The sequence below is a fragment of the Chelon labrosus genome (assembly GCF_963514085.1).
Source record: "Chelon labrosus genome assembly, chromosome: 16".
NCBI lineage: Eukaryota > Metazoa > Chordata > Actinopteri > Mugiliformes > Mugilidae > Chelon > Chelon labrosus.
The window spans coordinates 9806239-9823488 of NC_140349.1; the positions used below are offsets into that span (position 1 = coordinate 9806239).

Consider the following 17250-nt stretch of genomic DNA (forward strand, 5'->3'; position numbering starts at 1 on the left):
AAACAAATGACACATTTAGCTGTAAAGCACTCCTCTCAGGTGTAACACGCAGCAGTTGGCATCACAAGTCTGCAGATGGAATAAAGGTTTTCAAGTACGGCTTTCATAAATAAAATCACGACACTTTTGACGTGTAACATTTCCCCATCGTCATCCAAAGTGCAGTTGTATCAGCTCAAATTCAGATCAGCTCAAATATATGTTTCCTGTTAACTTTTGTATAAACATCTTTAAGTCTTTCAAACTTGAAAAGAGTTCACTCACTGGCTACTTAAAGGAGCAACTAGTAGAACAACACCCTCCTTCAATAAATATTGGTCAATCAGGTTGTAGTATATTCTATGTGCAACTACATCGATTGTTAAATTGTATAGATAGAAACGATGATGGTGTGTGTGTGTGTTACTAGAAAAATAAATAAATACGCTACATATGGTATGATAATGTAAAATGGTTCAGTTTTGGCACATTGTGTCAGATCATATGTTACAATGAGTCAGCTGGAAAGACGTTCTTTATAATCCGGGCGTCACTTTTTGAACTGCGCCAGAGCGGCAACTAAAAATTACGTCCCAATTAAGCTGCCGACTATTTTCTCAGTTTAGTGTTTAAATGTTTTGTTTGTGAAATGTATGGAAAATGGTGGAAAGGCCCACAATGATGGACATTTTCGCTTTAAAAGTATTTTATATCCAACTGACAGATTGTTTCAGCTTAAAACTTTAAACCAACAATTTCCTCACATTCATAAAAGACATAGTGGTTTTTTTTAATCAAGATGATGCGAGTGTCAGGGCTACGTTCCATGATATGAATAAATACAAAACAGAGCACGGGCAGCTTTAACACATTACATGTGTAAAATAATTTCCAACACATTTTAAGTTAGTGTATACAAAAGCAATACTTTAACAGACATAGAGTTCCTGGTAATATAGTGCAACAGTGTCGTAAAAAAAAAACCCATGCTGGATATTTAGGGGTTAATGAGTCTCTGCATTCCTCCTCCTCCTCCTCCACTTCTGGTTTAATGTGCTCGCAGCCTGGCTCGACACCCAACTTTATGCTTATGTAATCAGGTCGGCCCACTGCCTTTACTCTGGCTGAAGCACCTCCATGTAAAAAACAAAGGTCAGCTAAGGCCAGCTAAGGTGAGTCACTTCTGGAACTGGTGTTGCTTGAGGACACCGAGCTGTCCTGAGTAGATACGCTGCCACAAGATGAAGGCGGAGAATACTCATGTCGTTCCTGATTCTCATTTTCCCTCTCGGCACATAAACATGTCGGCCTGCGCAAAGTGAATGTCCTGTCTGTAAACCCGTGTCCAACTGTACAGCTGTCCCCAGCTGGTCTGACTGTTTCTTCCTCTTGAGTTTTGCGTTTTTTCGGCGATCCGGGCAGACACGTGGAAACAGTGTCGAGTGAAGACTCAGCATGGCTGCTGCCGTTCTTTCCACACTGATGGTTATTATGCTTGGTCGGGACCTTGCTCGTGTGATCAGAGTCTAACCAGCTCAGTTTTCTCTTCTGCAATGAGGAAGCAAAACCGGTTGACCAATCAGAACAAGTCAGAGGAGTTCAAATATGCAGACTCAGTTTCATCTTTATCTCACTCTACAAATCTTTAAAACACATATATATTGCTTTTGCTTTCTCACTTTTCTTTTCACTTTGCTGTTTTCTACGTTTTTTTAAATCAAAAACAAACTGTGTTGTACTTTTGTTTTACACTTTTGGGTTATGAAAGCCACGTTTTGATTAATGCACACTTGCAAAGCCACTATCATATTGTTAGCATCCAGACAGAAGCTCACCTTAACCGGGATGTGGAGCTGACTCTGGCGCCAGTGTGGTGTGAATCTCGGAGTGGTGGTCTGTCTTGACATGTCCACTGTCACATGAGGGAACCATGTTTTGAGCAGCATCTCTATCTGCAGGAGATTGTGAAGATATCTCTCACTGCAGAAAAAAAAAAGGAGTAAACATTAATGACAATGAAAGCACCCACTTGTTCACTGACATTAATATTACGGGTGCTTCGTGTTGTATAAAATGCCAATTTGGCGTACCCCATTTCAGGCTTCTGTAATACTCCAAGGATTCTCTGCAGTCTGTCTATGGCAACACTCTGCTGGAAACTGGTCAAACCTGTAAACATATAACATCCAAATGTTAATACATACATGCATAGTGGTTTTAATTCAGGATATGAGACAATAAACTGTGATAATCATAGATATTGCTCGTCCACGTACCTCTCTCAAATCGCCCACGCTTTAATCCATGTAGAAGCTCAAGCAACGGATGGATATATCTGTGCATATCAGCACACTGAAAAAAATAAAGACAAGTTTTACAACCACCCCAGATCTGTTATTTGACAGATAAAAACAAGCTAGGTGTCGGTCGAAGGGAGCTCACCTTCTGAGCGAAGGCCAAGTCCCCGGGTGTCGCTGACGATGCTCGTAACGTGGTGGCTCCCGCAGAAGGTGATGAGTCGGTACTTTTCGCTATGTCAGAGCAACGTTCAGTCTGATCACGCTTAGACCTTGAGTGATCCGGATGAGTTGGAAAATCAAGGCCAGAAAGTCTGTCATCGACCGAGCGACACTTCCTTATTCCGCTGTCTTCTCCCTCTGAGAAGATGTCCGTCTCGTCCTCGGTTTGCTCGCTTTCGCTGAGGAGAAAGCTCGAGGTGGAGGGCAGCGAATCGTAAGAAGGCCATTTGGAAGAACTGCCCAGTGGATTCATCTGTTGGAGACAAAGACATCCAGTCAACATTATTTTGAACTGGGCAGGAAGCTGAAACAGCGGCAGTTGCACATGTGTTATGTTTGTTAGTTTCACAAAGAATCACCTTTAAGAAATTGCCATCCCTAAATTTTTCTTTAGAGCATTTAATACAGTCTGGTTTGGGCTAAATAAAAGGTACTTTTATTCCAATATTGCGCTCTCTCTTAGTTATTTGGCACACTCATATTGACACATAAAACAGAGGCGCTTGTTATTATATTACTTAGTTGTCCACTTAACTGTATGATGCAAGACAAGAAAAATACAATCTATTTCACCACAAACATATTTCTCTTTTCTCTTATCACAGAGATATTACAAACATGTAATCAAACACCTTATTGTATAGTATCAATACATATATATATATATATATATAATGGTTTTACAGCAGGGTACATGTTGCAGAGAGATGCCCGTGTTGTCTTCAGCAGGCCTGAACAAGTCCAATATAATCAAGGCGAGAAGAAAGCCAATGATCAACTTTGATAGATTATCACGCTGCATGAAAGTACACAAAGTACTTGCACAAGGTGGTGCGGTGCCAAGTCCATGAGTGCCATGTACACACACACAAACACAAACACACACACACACTACGGAGCTATCAGAGCTGTTCCTATAAAAAATGTCCACCTCCTGTGGCTGTGTTTAGGTTTCTGTGCACAGATCTCCGTGGATTTGATTCATCTTGGTAATGTTGAGGTTTTTAATGTTAGGTCTGGTATAGCGTTTAGGTTAGGGTCACATGGGCTGGCAATACATTAACTCACAGGTGGTCTCCAGTTGAAATCAGCTGGGTCATTAGAGGACAGCGGTTGGCTGTAATTTTCTACAACAGGCACTGCTACGTGTTATATATTTATATAAAGTATATATATATATATATAAAACGCCCTGTTATTATTTTGTTTTTGTTTGTTTTTATGTATATATATACTCTAACTTGCTAGATACACAGTTAGCTAGCTAACACAGCAAAAACAAAAATAATAACTGAATTTATTTGTATTTAACGGGTTGTTTCTGAAGTCAGCTAGTCAGAAACTATAACAGACGTTAAAACAGACGTTATTCTATTTAACATATAAAATTATACGTTTGAAAAATAGCCACGTTTTTGTAAATAAAGACAGATTTTACCTTAGGGTTAGAGTAGAATTAGATTCCCAAGTGAAAAGAAAAACAAATAAACAACGCTATTTAAACTGTAAGAAGAATTTCCGGAAAGCTAACGGCTCTGTTTGTGAGAGCGCGGCTCCGAGTCCTGTTATCCGTTGACGCTCAGTCCCTCTCGGTCACTTGCGTCTCCGCTCTACTTTTGTCTCAGGCAAGATCTCCAACCTGTACACAGAGTACCCAGAGAGCGCACCGGACGTTACACGTGCTGAACGGGTACAGAGCCGCGATTGGCCGAGGAGACGTTCGCTCTCGCCTCATTGGCCCGCTCGCTCGGCCAATCGGCGGCGTTCGAGGCGACGGTTGGACGGTGCATGCGTACATCTCGCCGCACCTCCGACTACTGCACGTGTGGGTGGTGTGGCGTCGAGAACTGGAGGAACAGCACGCGGCAGCAGGCGTGTGCCCAAAATTTTGTTATTCAAATTGGGTCGCATGTGTCCCACTGTAATAAATCTAATTTTATTTTTAAACGTGATTTATGGCAAGTAAACACAACAAATCAAGTGACATGCAAAATAATATGAAGTATAAGTATATAATAATAGGTATTAATGATGCAACAGGATATATGAAGTTCATAACATGCCAGTTTATTAGGAACACTAGTGAAAACAAACACGTCCTAATATAGCGGTCCTGGACTACAACCCCCCTTCAGGACTATTATAAAGTTCAGTTTATGTTGAAACCGCATCAGAAAGGTGATAAGTCAACATTATTTTGGAGGATGTCATTTGTGATGTTGTTACACTGTGATGTTTGTTTACTGACTAAAATAGGGTGGTCATAATAATAGAAACATGATGTGCAATGTGCAATACAGTTCAGTACAACTACAACACAGTTAAATCAACAGCTCTCTCAGTTATTTTAAACCAATTCTGAATATAATAACTTTTACAAAACTAAGATTTAGTGTCATGTTGTTACATAACCACGCATTTGCTCTCACTGGTGCAATAAGCCGGCAAGTGTGGGTATAGTAGTTTTAGATAAATGCTAGAATCCCTAGTTTTCATCACTGTTGAAGTAAACGTGGGAAAGGCAGACGAGATTATGAAATACAGCATCACAGGCTAATTAAAGCCGAGAGAAAGAAGAGAAAGAGAGAGAGGGAGAGAGAGAGGGAGAGAGGGAGGGCGGGGGGACTTTGGAGGCAGCCTTACATAATTACATAATAAGTTATAAGCTGGAGGAATGAGTCGCTTCTTCTCATGTTGCATGCAAAATCCTGCTACCTTCAGGAGGATGCGGGGACTGCTCAGTACAAACACCCCCTCTAAAACCAAGAAAGATAATCATGATAATAATGATTAACATCGGTTTAATATTAGGGAACGCATGGCAGGTGTGGCAGCATGAACATGAACAGGGAGTGTAAGTGAATGCATGGCATAAGCCAAACTAGAGGCAGCCGCGAATCTGGGCGTGGAGGAGACAGTCTCCGTTCAAGCACCTGTCACGGCTGGTACTAAACTTAATTACAGTTCAAACAATGGCGACGACACACAATCGACCACATTGTCGTCTTATAAAAGCAAGTTCACTAAATGTTCTATATCAGAACATTTAGTTCCAGATTTGTTTGTTTTTTTTGTTGGATTGCGAAACAGATCTTGTGACCACGCAAACAGTGCAGACAGGCACTGATAAAGAAACCATGCAAACAGTCATTAACAACAGCTCTATATGCATGCAGCTGAAGGCTGGCTCTACTTCGTGATTTGAAGATAAAGATCATCGTGTGCATGTAACATCTACTGTTGACGTCTTTTGCAGTTGGAATTTGGCTATGAAGTTCCCATGCAAGCTTTTGTATTTTGGTTGGACAAACCTGTCTTACAAAATAAACAGGGGATCTAAGCTATTTAGCATACGGTGTATGGAGCCCTTTAAGGAACAAACAGCAACAAAAATCATAAATATGTGCTCATAAATGGATCCGAAATGGCATGTGTGCAGTCTTGCCTTTCCTGCAGATGACATTCGTCAGACATAAGGAAAGTGGCAGCATGTGTATTTTGGGCAGGGGCCAAGAAAAACATTTGTACATTTCGCAAGAGCTGCACAGCCTATATTAGAAGCAGCTCAACTTAAACGAATGAATCCTTATGTGACCCCTTCCCTACTAAAAATAATAAAAAAAAAGAAATAATGAAAGAATTTGGACTATCCAGTCACTTATTACTTTATATCGTTGAATAATTCATGTATGAAGGGCTGTCCAAGTCTTGTTTTCCACACTCATTCATGATTTGCAGCCATGCCGAAGGGTTGGTTTTTAATAGATGTGTCTCTCCCACCAAAATACAGTGGAGCTGACACAGAAAAATTACATTTTAACAAGGATTTACAGAACAGCATCAACGGTTTTCATTAGGAACTATTTCTTCATCACTTAGTAGTTCCAGTTAAATCTCATTACTGCTAAAATGCTTTTTTTGGAAAGACACGCTCCAGTTTCTAAAAACAAAAAACTGTTAACATTAGCTATACTTTAGGGAGAATCTTGGGCAAATAAAATGCAAAACGACACAAGCTACAAGAGATATTTTTTATGATGTGATCCTCTAAGTGTGGACAACCTTTTTCGGTGTAAATAGGTCATCTATGGTACTGCCACCCACTGCCCGCTGGACAGGATATCGACATGACCTGGTAACCTCTCAGACAAGTAAGCGTGGTGATAATGTTTAACTTTCCCAGTGTGACTGAAGCAAAAGCAAATGCACACATTAGAGTCCCCTGCAGTGAAAGCTTGGAGTCTGACAGATGTGCACCTGCCGGTGTGTCTCGCTTATGGCGGCTTGCAGGAGGTAACCGCCATCATCAGCGGACGTCACACTGTGCAGAAGTGACCTTGAATTAATTTACAGCAAACCACTGCTGAGCCGAGACCCAATTCACACAAAAACATCTCCAGCAAAGGAGGTCGCATTGAGCCGATTCCGAAACCTTTTATATGGACAATATATCACCTACAGTTCATCATGCACACAGTGAGTTTACAGTATATCCCAGATGGTCTTTGTTAAAATGATAGAGTGCATTTTTAACAAATGCACTATCATGAATTTATTAGGAATATTCAAAACATGAACCTCATCGTTACAACCAGTTTTTCCTGCATGGAAAAATGGTCATCTTACTAATGGATGCACATCTACAAACATTTTCTTCCTTTTTACAGGTAAACAATGTGAAAATGCGAACATCACTTTTCTGAGTATTCCCCCCCCCCCCCCCGTGTCCCTCCAGCCTCTTCCACTTAGCCGAGCCCGTCTCAACCAATCCAAACATCCTTTTCCAAAACACTTCATCTCCTTAGCGGCCGAGCCAGGGATCCTGTCTGTCTGTCCTGGAGGTGAAGGCAATTCTTCTGGCCATTTCCATGTTGTATATGCGCTTGCATTTCTCAAAGTTCTTCCGCTGTCGCTCTACGCAGGGCTTCTCGAAGTAGCGTTTGCGCCTCACTGTGTCCACAATCCCCTCCTGAGAAAGGACCCTGGAGCATATAGAGAAAACTACAAGTGAACCGGTGGGACTCTGGTTGCATTCAAGGCACTATTCTGCTCTATAGATAAACAGGAAGAGTGGGGAAAGTGACACAGCTCGGTTCCAAACGTATGTGATCCTAAAAACGTTTAATACATATTTAAACATAAAATAGATTTGTCTGCATTTATTAACATAAAAAAAAAATAAAAAAAAAGGGGTTGTCAGCTAACAACAGTTATGGTGGAAAGAAGCCACCAGAGGAATTTCTTGCAAATTATATTAAATACAGGGGATACTTTGATCATCAAGGCATTTTAAAAACACTTTTAAAAGTAACAATATTAAAGCAGGAAACATTGCCAACTTAAGTTCTCATAATAACTTCACAACCTAAAGGCATATACACACAACCAGTACACTTAAAAATAAGCTTTAGACTCCTTAAGTGTATATTTCTAAATATATACAAAGTGTATCTGACAATGCCTTTTAGTAGTAGAAGCACTATTACGGCTCATTCATACATAACCATAGGACATAGTATGTGTATTAAATATCATTTTGAAATAAGACAACAGAAAAGCCTTTAACACGATCTTAAATGTATCTGGCAACATTGGGAGGTCCTGCTTCTGCACCTGACCCTAATACATGAGGGGGAAAAAAGGACTTAAACTTAAAATAATTATATTCAACCACAAAACAGCACTACAGTACTACAAATGCTGTTACTGTTGAACTGCGTGCAAATTATTCATTTTCAACCTTACTTTCAGACAGATTAAAATATCCTATACAGACACACATTGTCTGATTTATTTTGAGCTCTATGGAGTTAAAACCACACAAACGTGACTGATGTGAGCCTCCTTTTAAACCTGAAATACTGCTGGTACTGTTGTGACATAACGTTACAACCTGTATATACAGTCAGTGGTTACAACACTGTCTGCAACGTGACTATGAGTCTATATGATTATACATAACTATATTAGGGCAGAATTTAACCAAATTCAATGTAAAGTCTGATTTAGCTCATCTATATTTGTATATACATATGTATATTTAAAAAATAATCCCTAAACTCACCAGAAAACCAAAACTAACATATGCGTCCACTGCGCAGCCGCAACTGTTTGACATTGAGCGGAAGGCTAACGCCGGCTAGGCTAACGTTAGCTCGCCACTGCGTGAATAACAACAAACGTCATAAAATATATATTAAATTTAATTATATGAGTTTGACCTGTTTAAATTCTTGTACGCCGCATCGACGTTGCCTTCTTGGACCATCACCGTCCGCGCTAAGAAGCGAAGGTGCCTCGCCATTATGAGACCGGTGCTTCGTCTATTGTCATCCGGCTTGAAAACGCCGAAGTACTCAAGGTTCCGGACGCAAGAAATACAAGAAACAGCTGAATAAATCAACGCTAGGTGACGCTTTTACACAACTATTATAAATGATCACTGTTCTGTTTTGAGGATTTTCCCCCCCAAATATTTTTATAACGACATTTATGTTAAATCTTTAATTTTATTCACAGATATATTGTGATTTTTACACAGATGCAGATCTAAATCTCTAATCCTTTCTTTAAAATTCATTAGATGAAAGATTAAAACCTGAAAATGTCTGACCAGCTTAACCTTTTATTATTATTATTTTTCCAGGAATATTGTTATTATTTGTGTTCGTTGTTCGTAATCCTCTGTGTTGCCCGCAACCTCGCAGGCTCTGTCACTTGGACAAAAACAAATAAATATACTACATGTGAACTAATGACTTAACAAACCTCCGGCTCCCTTCAGCACATGGAACCAAACTGCAGTCATTATTGTCTGCATAAACGGAGATGGCTTTCAGGGGAAACACAGATTTATGAAGCTACATCTGTTGTCATAGCAGCAGGGACAGAAGTGTCCAGTGTTAATCTTTCATCAGGGCCGTTCTCCTCTTTTCCTTCTCATCCCTGAGCTGCTGTTGTCCTCTGCGTGCCTCAGCCTGAGGTCAGCCAGCGGTGAGTGCTGGAGTGGAAGGTAGGTCTAATTTGCATTCAAAAGTGCTTTTATATGCCCTTTCTCTGCCTGAAATGGGCGATGAGGTTAATCCCCGTGTTGCTGTAACCCTATAGGGTACTGGATCTGCGTGGTGCCACAGGGAGGAATGCTTAGACAACCTACACAGATAACATCATGACTCCTTTTGTTGGGTGAATGCGGTGCATCGTGTTTCCAGAGGCATCCCTTCTGATCCAGACCTGATGAAATATTCTTGGCAGCGAGTGTACGTGAGAGAGAGAGAGACAGAGAGAAAGAAGTGAAAGAGAGAGAACAGCTTAAAGAAATTAAGTTTTATTCCCCTCAACTCAACAGCTACAGCTCATTCTACTTGTTGCTATGACAACCTCAGTTGGGAATGACATTGGTATATCCTCTGTTTTGTCAGATATGACCAAGCAAGCCTTTTTATAAGACCCTTGTTGTTCTATCATTTGTGATTGCTCCATTTTATAGCAGTTTTGTGAGTGCAAATTGTGTTTTGATGTCTCAAACTGTTTTAATTTACTGTTGTGAATCTCTTCCAGCTTTTATTTCAGTGGGATCTGCACCATGTGTTTTCACTTTTGTAAATCAAGTGATTACCTTTCATTTAACTCGTATTAACCTCATCATTTAGTTTAATTTACGCTAACATTTTCACAGAGATAACTGTCTTTTATTTCAAACATGCACATAGCTCTTGGCTTAAAGTGGCAGCCTCAAAGATTTTTATTCAAACAAATGTCTGATAGGTAACAATCTATCACAGAATGAGGCGAAACAATGGGCCCACAGATGAAAGTACTGCAATATTTTTATGTTTACACTATTAGGTACTGGGTGGCTGCAACATTCACAGAGAGAACTGTTGCTGCATTAAGTTACTGCAAATGTGATCTCACACACACATCTGGATATTAATACAGACCGCTTCATTTCAAACTGCATGTTTCCTAATTGGCGAAGAACGTGTTCTACGAAACAAGCCATCTGTCATTTTTGACAGCGGATCAGTTTGAAATATTTCAGAGAGTCATGGTACAGAAAGGGGCGGTCGCAGTGAGCTAGTAGATGAAGAGCTGCAGACCTCTGACTTCTCAGTGAGTTTTCTCCTTTCACCGCGCCTGCTATCTGCACATTCCTGCCGTGGGCAGCATTAAATCAGATCATAGACGCTCACTGAATGGCAGTCAAAAAGCCAATAACTGCCTCTCTATTTTTAAATGCCAATGTTTTCTTTTGCTAATCCCAGTATTCTGTGACTTTAGCACTGTTTTTTTGCTGTTGCACTGATTGTTGACTCTACTTTGTCATAATTAAGTTATCCGCCCAGTCTGTCAAACTTGATTTTCAGCGTGTAATGTTTACTGTGGGTTTTGTATTAGCCAATTATCTGTTTTGATTAAATTAGAATCCACTTTGAGTCAAACTGCCAAACTGGATCCTAATTTCTATTAGAAAAACAGAATTATATGTGCAGTGATTGCACGGCCCTGAATTTGTAAACGTTATTTGTGCTGCAATGATGTAAAAGCTCATTCTTGTTAATAATTTGATAATGATGCATTGTAAATATTAAAAGGTGATTCAAAGTACTGTGCATTAGTGAGAACAGAATCAGATTTATGGGCATGTATGCTCACACACACAAAGAATTTGTCTTGGCGTCTGGTGCAAAAAACATGGGAAGAAATAAGAAACGATAAAAAATATGCAAATGTACAAAGAATATATAAAGGGTTTGATTTGAAATATTAATGAGAATAAACTTAGATGCAGATAAAGCAACTATTTAGAATGACAGTATGTATCCTGTCTATAAAGTGAGTGACAGTGCTGATGGTACTTTCCTGGATGGATGCCTCCAGCTGGATGTCTTATCTTTTCCTCTTTCATTACCAGCTTTCCCACCACCCCCAACTAAACACATTAACCCTGATATCTGATTACACATTCCTCGAACTTAACACGTGGCTGCAAGTCCTTAAATGATTTTGTGTTTTAATCAAACAAAACCTTTCACTCGGTGTCATTACCTACTCTTCTGAACCTCTTGTCAAATAGCTGCGTCCAACTTGCACCGTCCTCAGAAAAACAATTAACACTTCGCCCTAATATCCGAGCTGCTCATCACCATCAAAGCGCTTACTGGAAGTGCGTTTTCCAGCTCGTATTCAAATCTTTCACCATGCTGACAGAGGTGGGAGAGGGAAAGCCCCTCCCTGCCACCAGCCTCTGCATTGGCTGGACCGGCATCGGATCCCCAGGCGAGCTGTCAGCCAATGAGGCGGAGGCGCAGATGCGGGCGGAGGAGACGACTTCACGGGCCGGTTAACGGGAGAGAGGGAGGCACAGATACCGAGCGGAGAGGAGGCGTCTGCAGCGAAGGGTCAGCTTTTAATCTGCAAATAAATAAATTTATAAATAAAGAGTCATCTCTGCAACTGCGCGCACTGAAATGGAGAATAAAGTGACCGATTTCTCAGGAAAATGGAAAATGAAGTCCTCGGAAAACTTTGAGGAACTTTTGAAAGCGCTGGGTGAGTGAATGCATTTTTCATTATTTATTTAATTTGCTTACTTTTAAAAAAAAGAAAAGAAAAGAAAAGAAAAAGCCAAAATACATCCAGTTTCCACCTTAAAATAAAAGAAATACTTGCTGAATGTCTCAGTCTTTGATGCCACTTTTTGTTTTCTGGTTTATTCATCAACCTGTAGGTCGATTGTTAAAATGCAAAAAGGGGGTGAAAAAGGAAGGAAGAGGGATGCATCTCCCTTACAAAGACCTGTCAGTCATTTAGTCAATGGCAGATGGAAATCCACGGGAGTCAACTGGAGGGCCAAAGTGCTCTGAAGTGGCTCTCACTTCAGTTTAACTGGCTTGCACCTCTCCTGCTGACATGCTCCTGGACACAGTTTTAAGCTCCATGCTGGCTGTGCAGTATCCAGTGCATAAGTCCTCTATTGCAGAGGGCGGCAGCGAGAGGTCAGGCGTGGGGCATCCAGTGGCATCCATTAAAAATCCGAAGACAAATAGCCTGTGGAGGAATGTTAGATTAGACTCATCTGAAGCGGGGTCCTCCTCATGCGGTTGTAATTAGAGCCAGTGTAAACGGAACTAAGCCTTGACATGGGCCCCAGCAGCCAGCCAGCTCTGAGACTGACTTTCCTTCACTGCCTGGGGCCTCTCTGACCCAATCTAGGGCTCTCTGTGTGTGTGTGTGTCTGTGTGTGTGTGTGTGTCTTGCTTCTATTAGTACCACTGCATGAGCAAATATGGTCTGATCTGAATCTGTCTTGATCTCTCTGAGGCCGGTCCAGCTCGCATGAATAATGGCGAAAACCTGAAGGGTCCACAGGGAGCTTCTATGTATTCTCCATCACATTTCTACAAACAGACTTTAAGCCAGTCCTTCAAACTTTATATATTTTGCACGGCAGTGGGTCGGCCAAATGTTCTTAAGGTTATACCTACTTTTTCTTGCTGTTTTGCAAATCCACGGATATAGTGTGAATGTGGGCCTGCAAGGCACTGGCACATGGGTCCAGCGCTGTTGTTTCAAAGCACTGGAGTAACGATGAAAAGCAACTACAAGCCATTTCAACATGTCACACGATCAGCGCACAATCATCTTCTCACAAAATCAAACGAAAGCCTTTGCAGCTGTGAAACGACGTCTGGTATTAACTCACTCGTTTGAAATAAGGCCCTAACTATGCACATTAACGAGCTCCATGCTGGCTTCAGTGTGTAATGACTGAATATTAATTTCGTTGCGCCTGTAAAAATGTCACTGTAATTAGCGGTTTTAAAGGGCCCTACATACCAGCGGTTTTGTTCATCGTTTCCCATTAAGTGAAAGACCGCATATGCTCTGCATTACTGGCAGCCGTATTCCTGAGGCGTACGCCGTAAGTTTTTTAGTCCTCATAAAGTCAGCACGCACAGACTTGAATCTCAGAAATTCATCACAATGCATTGGCTTGTTATTCTATTGTGTTGCAAGACGGCAGACTGTTGTGGAAATGTTCGGGCTGCCAATAAAAGCATTGCATTCATAACCTTTGTTATAGATGGGAAAAAAAACAAGACAATAGGGCTAACATGGCTGCTTTTGAGGATTAGCTCATTGAACACCAAGGAAGTATATTTATTTTCCAAAGATTCTCCACTTACGCCTGTATTAGCACATAATGTTAAAATAAACTGCCTAAAGTAAACATAGCAGCTCTTCACGTTGATTTTCATCCAAGGTTTAGTAATGCGAGGTAAGTGATCAGATTAAAATGTAGCCTATTGTTTGGGGTATAACATTCAAAACCACTGGTATGCACAGCTGTGATTACATTCATTCCACTCACTGCAGACCACCTCACCGCTAGCTGCCACTTTGACATTAATCCAGTTTGTGTGTGTGTGTGTGTGTACAGGTGTGAATGTGTTCCTGAGGAAGATTGCGGTGGCGGCCGCCTCCAGCCCGGCGGTGGAGATCTCCCAGCAGGGAGAGAGCCTGTCCATCAAGACGTCCACCAGCGTCCGCACCACCAACGTCTCCTTCACCGTGGGTCAGTCCTTCAGCGAGGCCACAGTGGACGGACGACCCTGCACGGTACGCGGTGAAACATTCCTGTATAATGTCAGCACATTTGCCAGGATACCAGGATTTAGCCAAGGACAGCAGAGCTATAGCCACAAAAGCAACATATGGGAATCATTTCAGAGAAACTCCAGCGCCGGTGATAATGCAGAGATCTGTTCTTCATTTATTCATGCTGAGTGAGTGATGAAGGATGTATTTCGTGGCAGCTCGTAAAAATGTTCTGACATGCAGCGATTTCAGATCCAGTTATGACCAAAGCCAAACATTGCCAATAACGTCGCTGTCCAAAGCACTTACACTTGATGTCGGTCATTAACTGTACACTCGCATGAATCCCTGCAGAGTTTTCCCAAGTGGGAAACCGACAGAAAGATCAGCTGCGAGCAGACTTTACAGAAAGGTGACGGGCCGAAGACAGCGTGGACCCGAGAGCTGACCAACGACGGAGAACTCATACTGGTAATTATCTTGCATACGGCTCCAAAACACAAATTCATAGAGGGTTTAAAAAAACTTTAAAGCGCAGCGAATTAAGATGAATGTAGTCTGGCAGCTTTATAGTAATAATTTACATGATTTATAGTCCTTAAAATACTTTTAAGCTTATGTTTAGTTTCCAGGTTGTAACATTTCCAGTCTACTTGAAGTGCCCTTGGGCAAGGCAGCCAACCCCCCCCAACACTAGTCTGTGTTTCGAAGTGGAGGGTAAAATGCAGAGAAGAAATTCCTTGTATGTGTACATATATACTCAGCTAATAAAGCTGATTTACGTTATGACAGTTTTATGAGACTATGAGACTCTGTGAGCTAAAGGCTAACATTAGCATGCTAACGTGCTCACACTGATGGAGACTTAATGTTCAATGTTCACCATTGTAGTTTAGCTTGTTAGCATGCTCTTCTTGTACCTGTTAAACACGGGTACAGTCAGGCTAACACCAGGCTAATGCTACATTCAAGTCACATTTTTAAATCATAGTTACAGACAGATGGAAAACACACATCGACCTCCTATGACTAACCGTCATAACTAAATAAAATAAAATGTTAACTCGATTTACCTAATTTAAAACGATATATCAAAAGTCTGTATGTGGGTTTTTCTTCTTTGTTTTGAAAATCTAACACAGCAAATGTAGGAGACTGGGCTAATTGATCGTCTTGAAACGATTGTGCAATCATGTTACTGGAACAAATAATTGGAAAAAGGTGTTCCCAACTGGGAAGCTTCACCTCTCCTTGGTCAGAACAACTCAGAAAATTAAATTTGCAGAAATGCATAGATGCAGAAACACTGCGGACTTAATTACCCCAAACCCAAATTTGTTACAGTTTTGGCTCTTGAACGCTGCATGTCCATCCCTCACAAGGCTGCACTTCTGAGCAAATACAGACCTTATGTTTGAAATCAATCATTGTATGTCACGACTGCCCCGATCCGTTTCCTTTGCTATCTGGTGTCACATAAATACTGGAAAGAACCAGCCATGAGTTATTTAAACACTTTTAAACCATTCAAATAAACACATGTCGTTTGAAGCGTTCATGTTGCTTCCACGTTTCGACTGGCTAGCACACGAACAAACGAACAAAGTTGGACAAAGGGTTTCAGAAAACGAGGCCATCCGAGGTGCCTGTGAATGCACCGTAATGCAGGATCACCTCCGAGTCTGACTAAGTGGGATGTCGCTGCATGAATGGAGCATTAGTACATAAAAAACACAAGTGACAGCCTCGTAACTCTGGTGGAAAAGTTAGGAAAAGTGAGCAGGATTCATTTAATGAGCTCCAGGAGTTGAATAGCTGAAAGAGGAAAGTGGTTGGCTGAGTGTGTAACGATGCCTTTTGAGATAAAAATCTCCTCTTCTCCTTCAGAGTGACTTTCTGACTCTGAACCAAAATCCAACTCTCTTGAATCGGCCTCTTTCTTTCCAGCTAAAAGCAAGAGGCAAAACTAGCGACATGCCGAAATTCCACGACCTGGCAAACAATGTTCTCGGCCATTTCTTATCAATTAAATTATCAGTATTTGTTTTGCTAATTATTAGTTTCAGCCCTCTGTGACGGTCGTCTTGTCAGGAAGTCGCAGGAAAAGTTAAACCCGTCCTTTTGTTGCTGTTTTCTTTCAGACAATGACTGCCGGTGATGTTGTCTGCACCAGAGTTTATGAGAGGGAATGAGGAAATTTGTCATACAATACTTCATGTCTGGTTTACATTTACTCGCCTTGTTTTCTTCATCTTTGTCCTCCTCCCCGGGCCGTGTCTCGCTCAAAGAGTGCACTGTGCCGAAAGGGGCTTCAGTCGGTACATTAGCTGCCTTTATAACAGCAAACCTTCATGTATCATATGTCACACATTCCTTTTTTTAAAAAAAACAAACACTTTATTGTAGTGTCTAAATCCTTTTTAAAGATGTTAATAAACTGTTTTATATAAATCTGCTGTTCAAGATTTTGTTTTTTACATCGCCTCCTCCCTGCACCTCCCATTCCCTTGTCGTCTTGTCTCCGTATCACTTTACATGACTGTCTGCCATTCGTACTCTCCTGATTATTCCGCACCCTTTCCCCTTTATATGTTTCCGTTTGACATCCAGCACCTTGTCCTCCGTGTGCTCTGCACAATATGAACTTGATTAGTTTGAAAACTCTCAAACACAATTCATATTTTATAAACTTTGAGAGACATTTGGCAAAGAGAGGGGGCGTGAGGCAGGGAGTGGAAAGGAAAAAGAGTGAGGGAATCTGAGAACGTGGCCATGAGAAAATTACTTCACAGCATCAGAGAGAGAGGTTCAACTTCCTACGCTCCCTAGAATGTGCTCAATAATAAAAATCCCCTCAGGTTTTCCGCTGTTCTCTCTCAAAAAAAACCATTCTTCAACATATTGGATGCAAAGAAAACACACAAATACGCTTCAGATGGGAAGAAGGGGGGGGCACCGTTGGCTCAACTTGATAGATTTACCAGCGTCCAGAGTCCCTGGCGTCTGTCCTGCACTCAGCTAAAACTCAGCACCAGTCTGAGACAAACTGTGAAAAATGGATCTTCGGGGTCTCTCAGGCACTTCCTGAGGAGAGCGCAGGGCTCCTTTCGCAGGCACCGATGGCTTTTCCAGGTTTTCAAACAGAGTG

The 17250-nt window shown here is 41.2% G+C and overlaps 3 protein-coding genes across 3 annotated transcripts; 1 reads left to right on the top strand and 2 right to left on the bottom strand.

The window, feature by feature from the left end:
- Nucleotides 1-748: 748 nt before the first annotated feature.
- Nucleotides 749-4133, bottom strand: ciarta (circadian associated repressor of transcription a). The gene is made up of 6 exons (XM_084563612.1): nt 3937-4133; nt 2422-2751; nt 2256-2331; nt 2070-2148; nt 1815-1959; nt 749-1527 (listed from the first exon to the last, which is right to left on the bottom strand). Exons 2-6 carry the CDS (start codon nt 2749-2751, stop codon nt 1147-1149), a joined length of 1011 nt encoding a protein of 336 aa, XP_084419738.1. The 5' UTR covers nt 3937-4133; the 3' UTR covers nt 749-1146.
- Nucleotides 4134-6999: 2866 nt separating this feature from the next.
- Nucleotides 7000-8824, bottom strand: mrps21 (mitochondrial ribosomal protein S21). Its single transcript, XM_084563802.1, has 2 exons — nt 8720-8824; nt 7000-7480 (listed from the first exon to the last, which is right to left on the bottom strand). Exons 1-2 carry the CDS (start codon nt 8800-8802, stop codon nt 7300-7302), a joined length of 264 nt encoding a protein of 87 aa, XP_084419928.1. The 5' UTR covers nt 8803-8824; the 3' UTR covers nt 7000-7299.
- A 2890-nt stretch (nt 8825-11714) lies between these two features.
- On the top strand, nt 11715-16547 carry crabp2b (cellular retinoic acid binding protein 2, b). Its single transcript, XM_084563801.1, has 4 exons — nt 11715-12053; nt 13945-14123; nt 14457-14573; nt 16244-16547. The coding sequence occupies exons 1-4, from the start codon at nt 11972-11974 to the stop codon at nt 16292-16294; spliced, it is 429 nt and encodes a 142-aa protein (XP_084419927.1). The 5' UTR covers nt 11715-11971; the 3' UTR covers nt 16295-16547.
- The last annotated feature ends 703 nt before the right edge of the window (nt 16548-17250 follow it).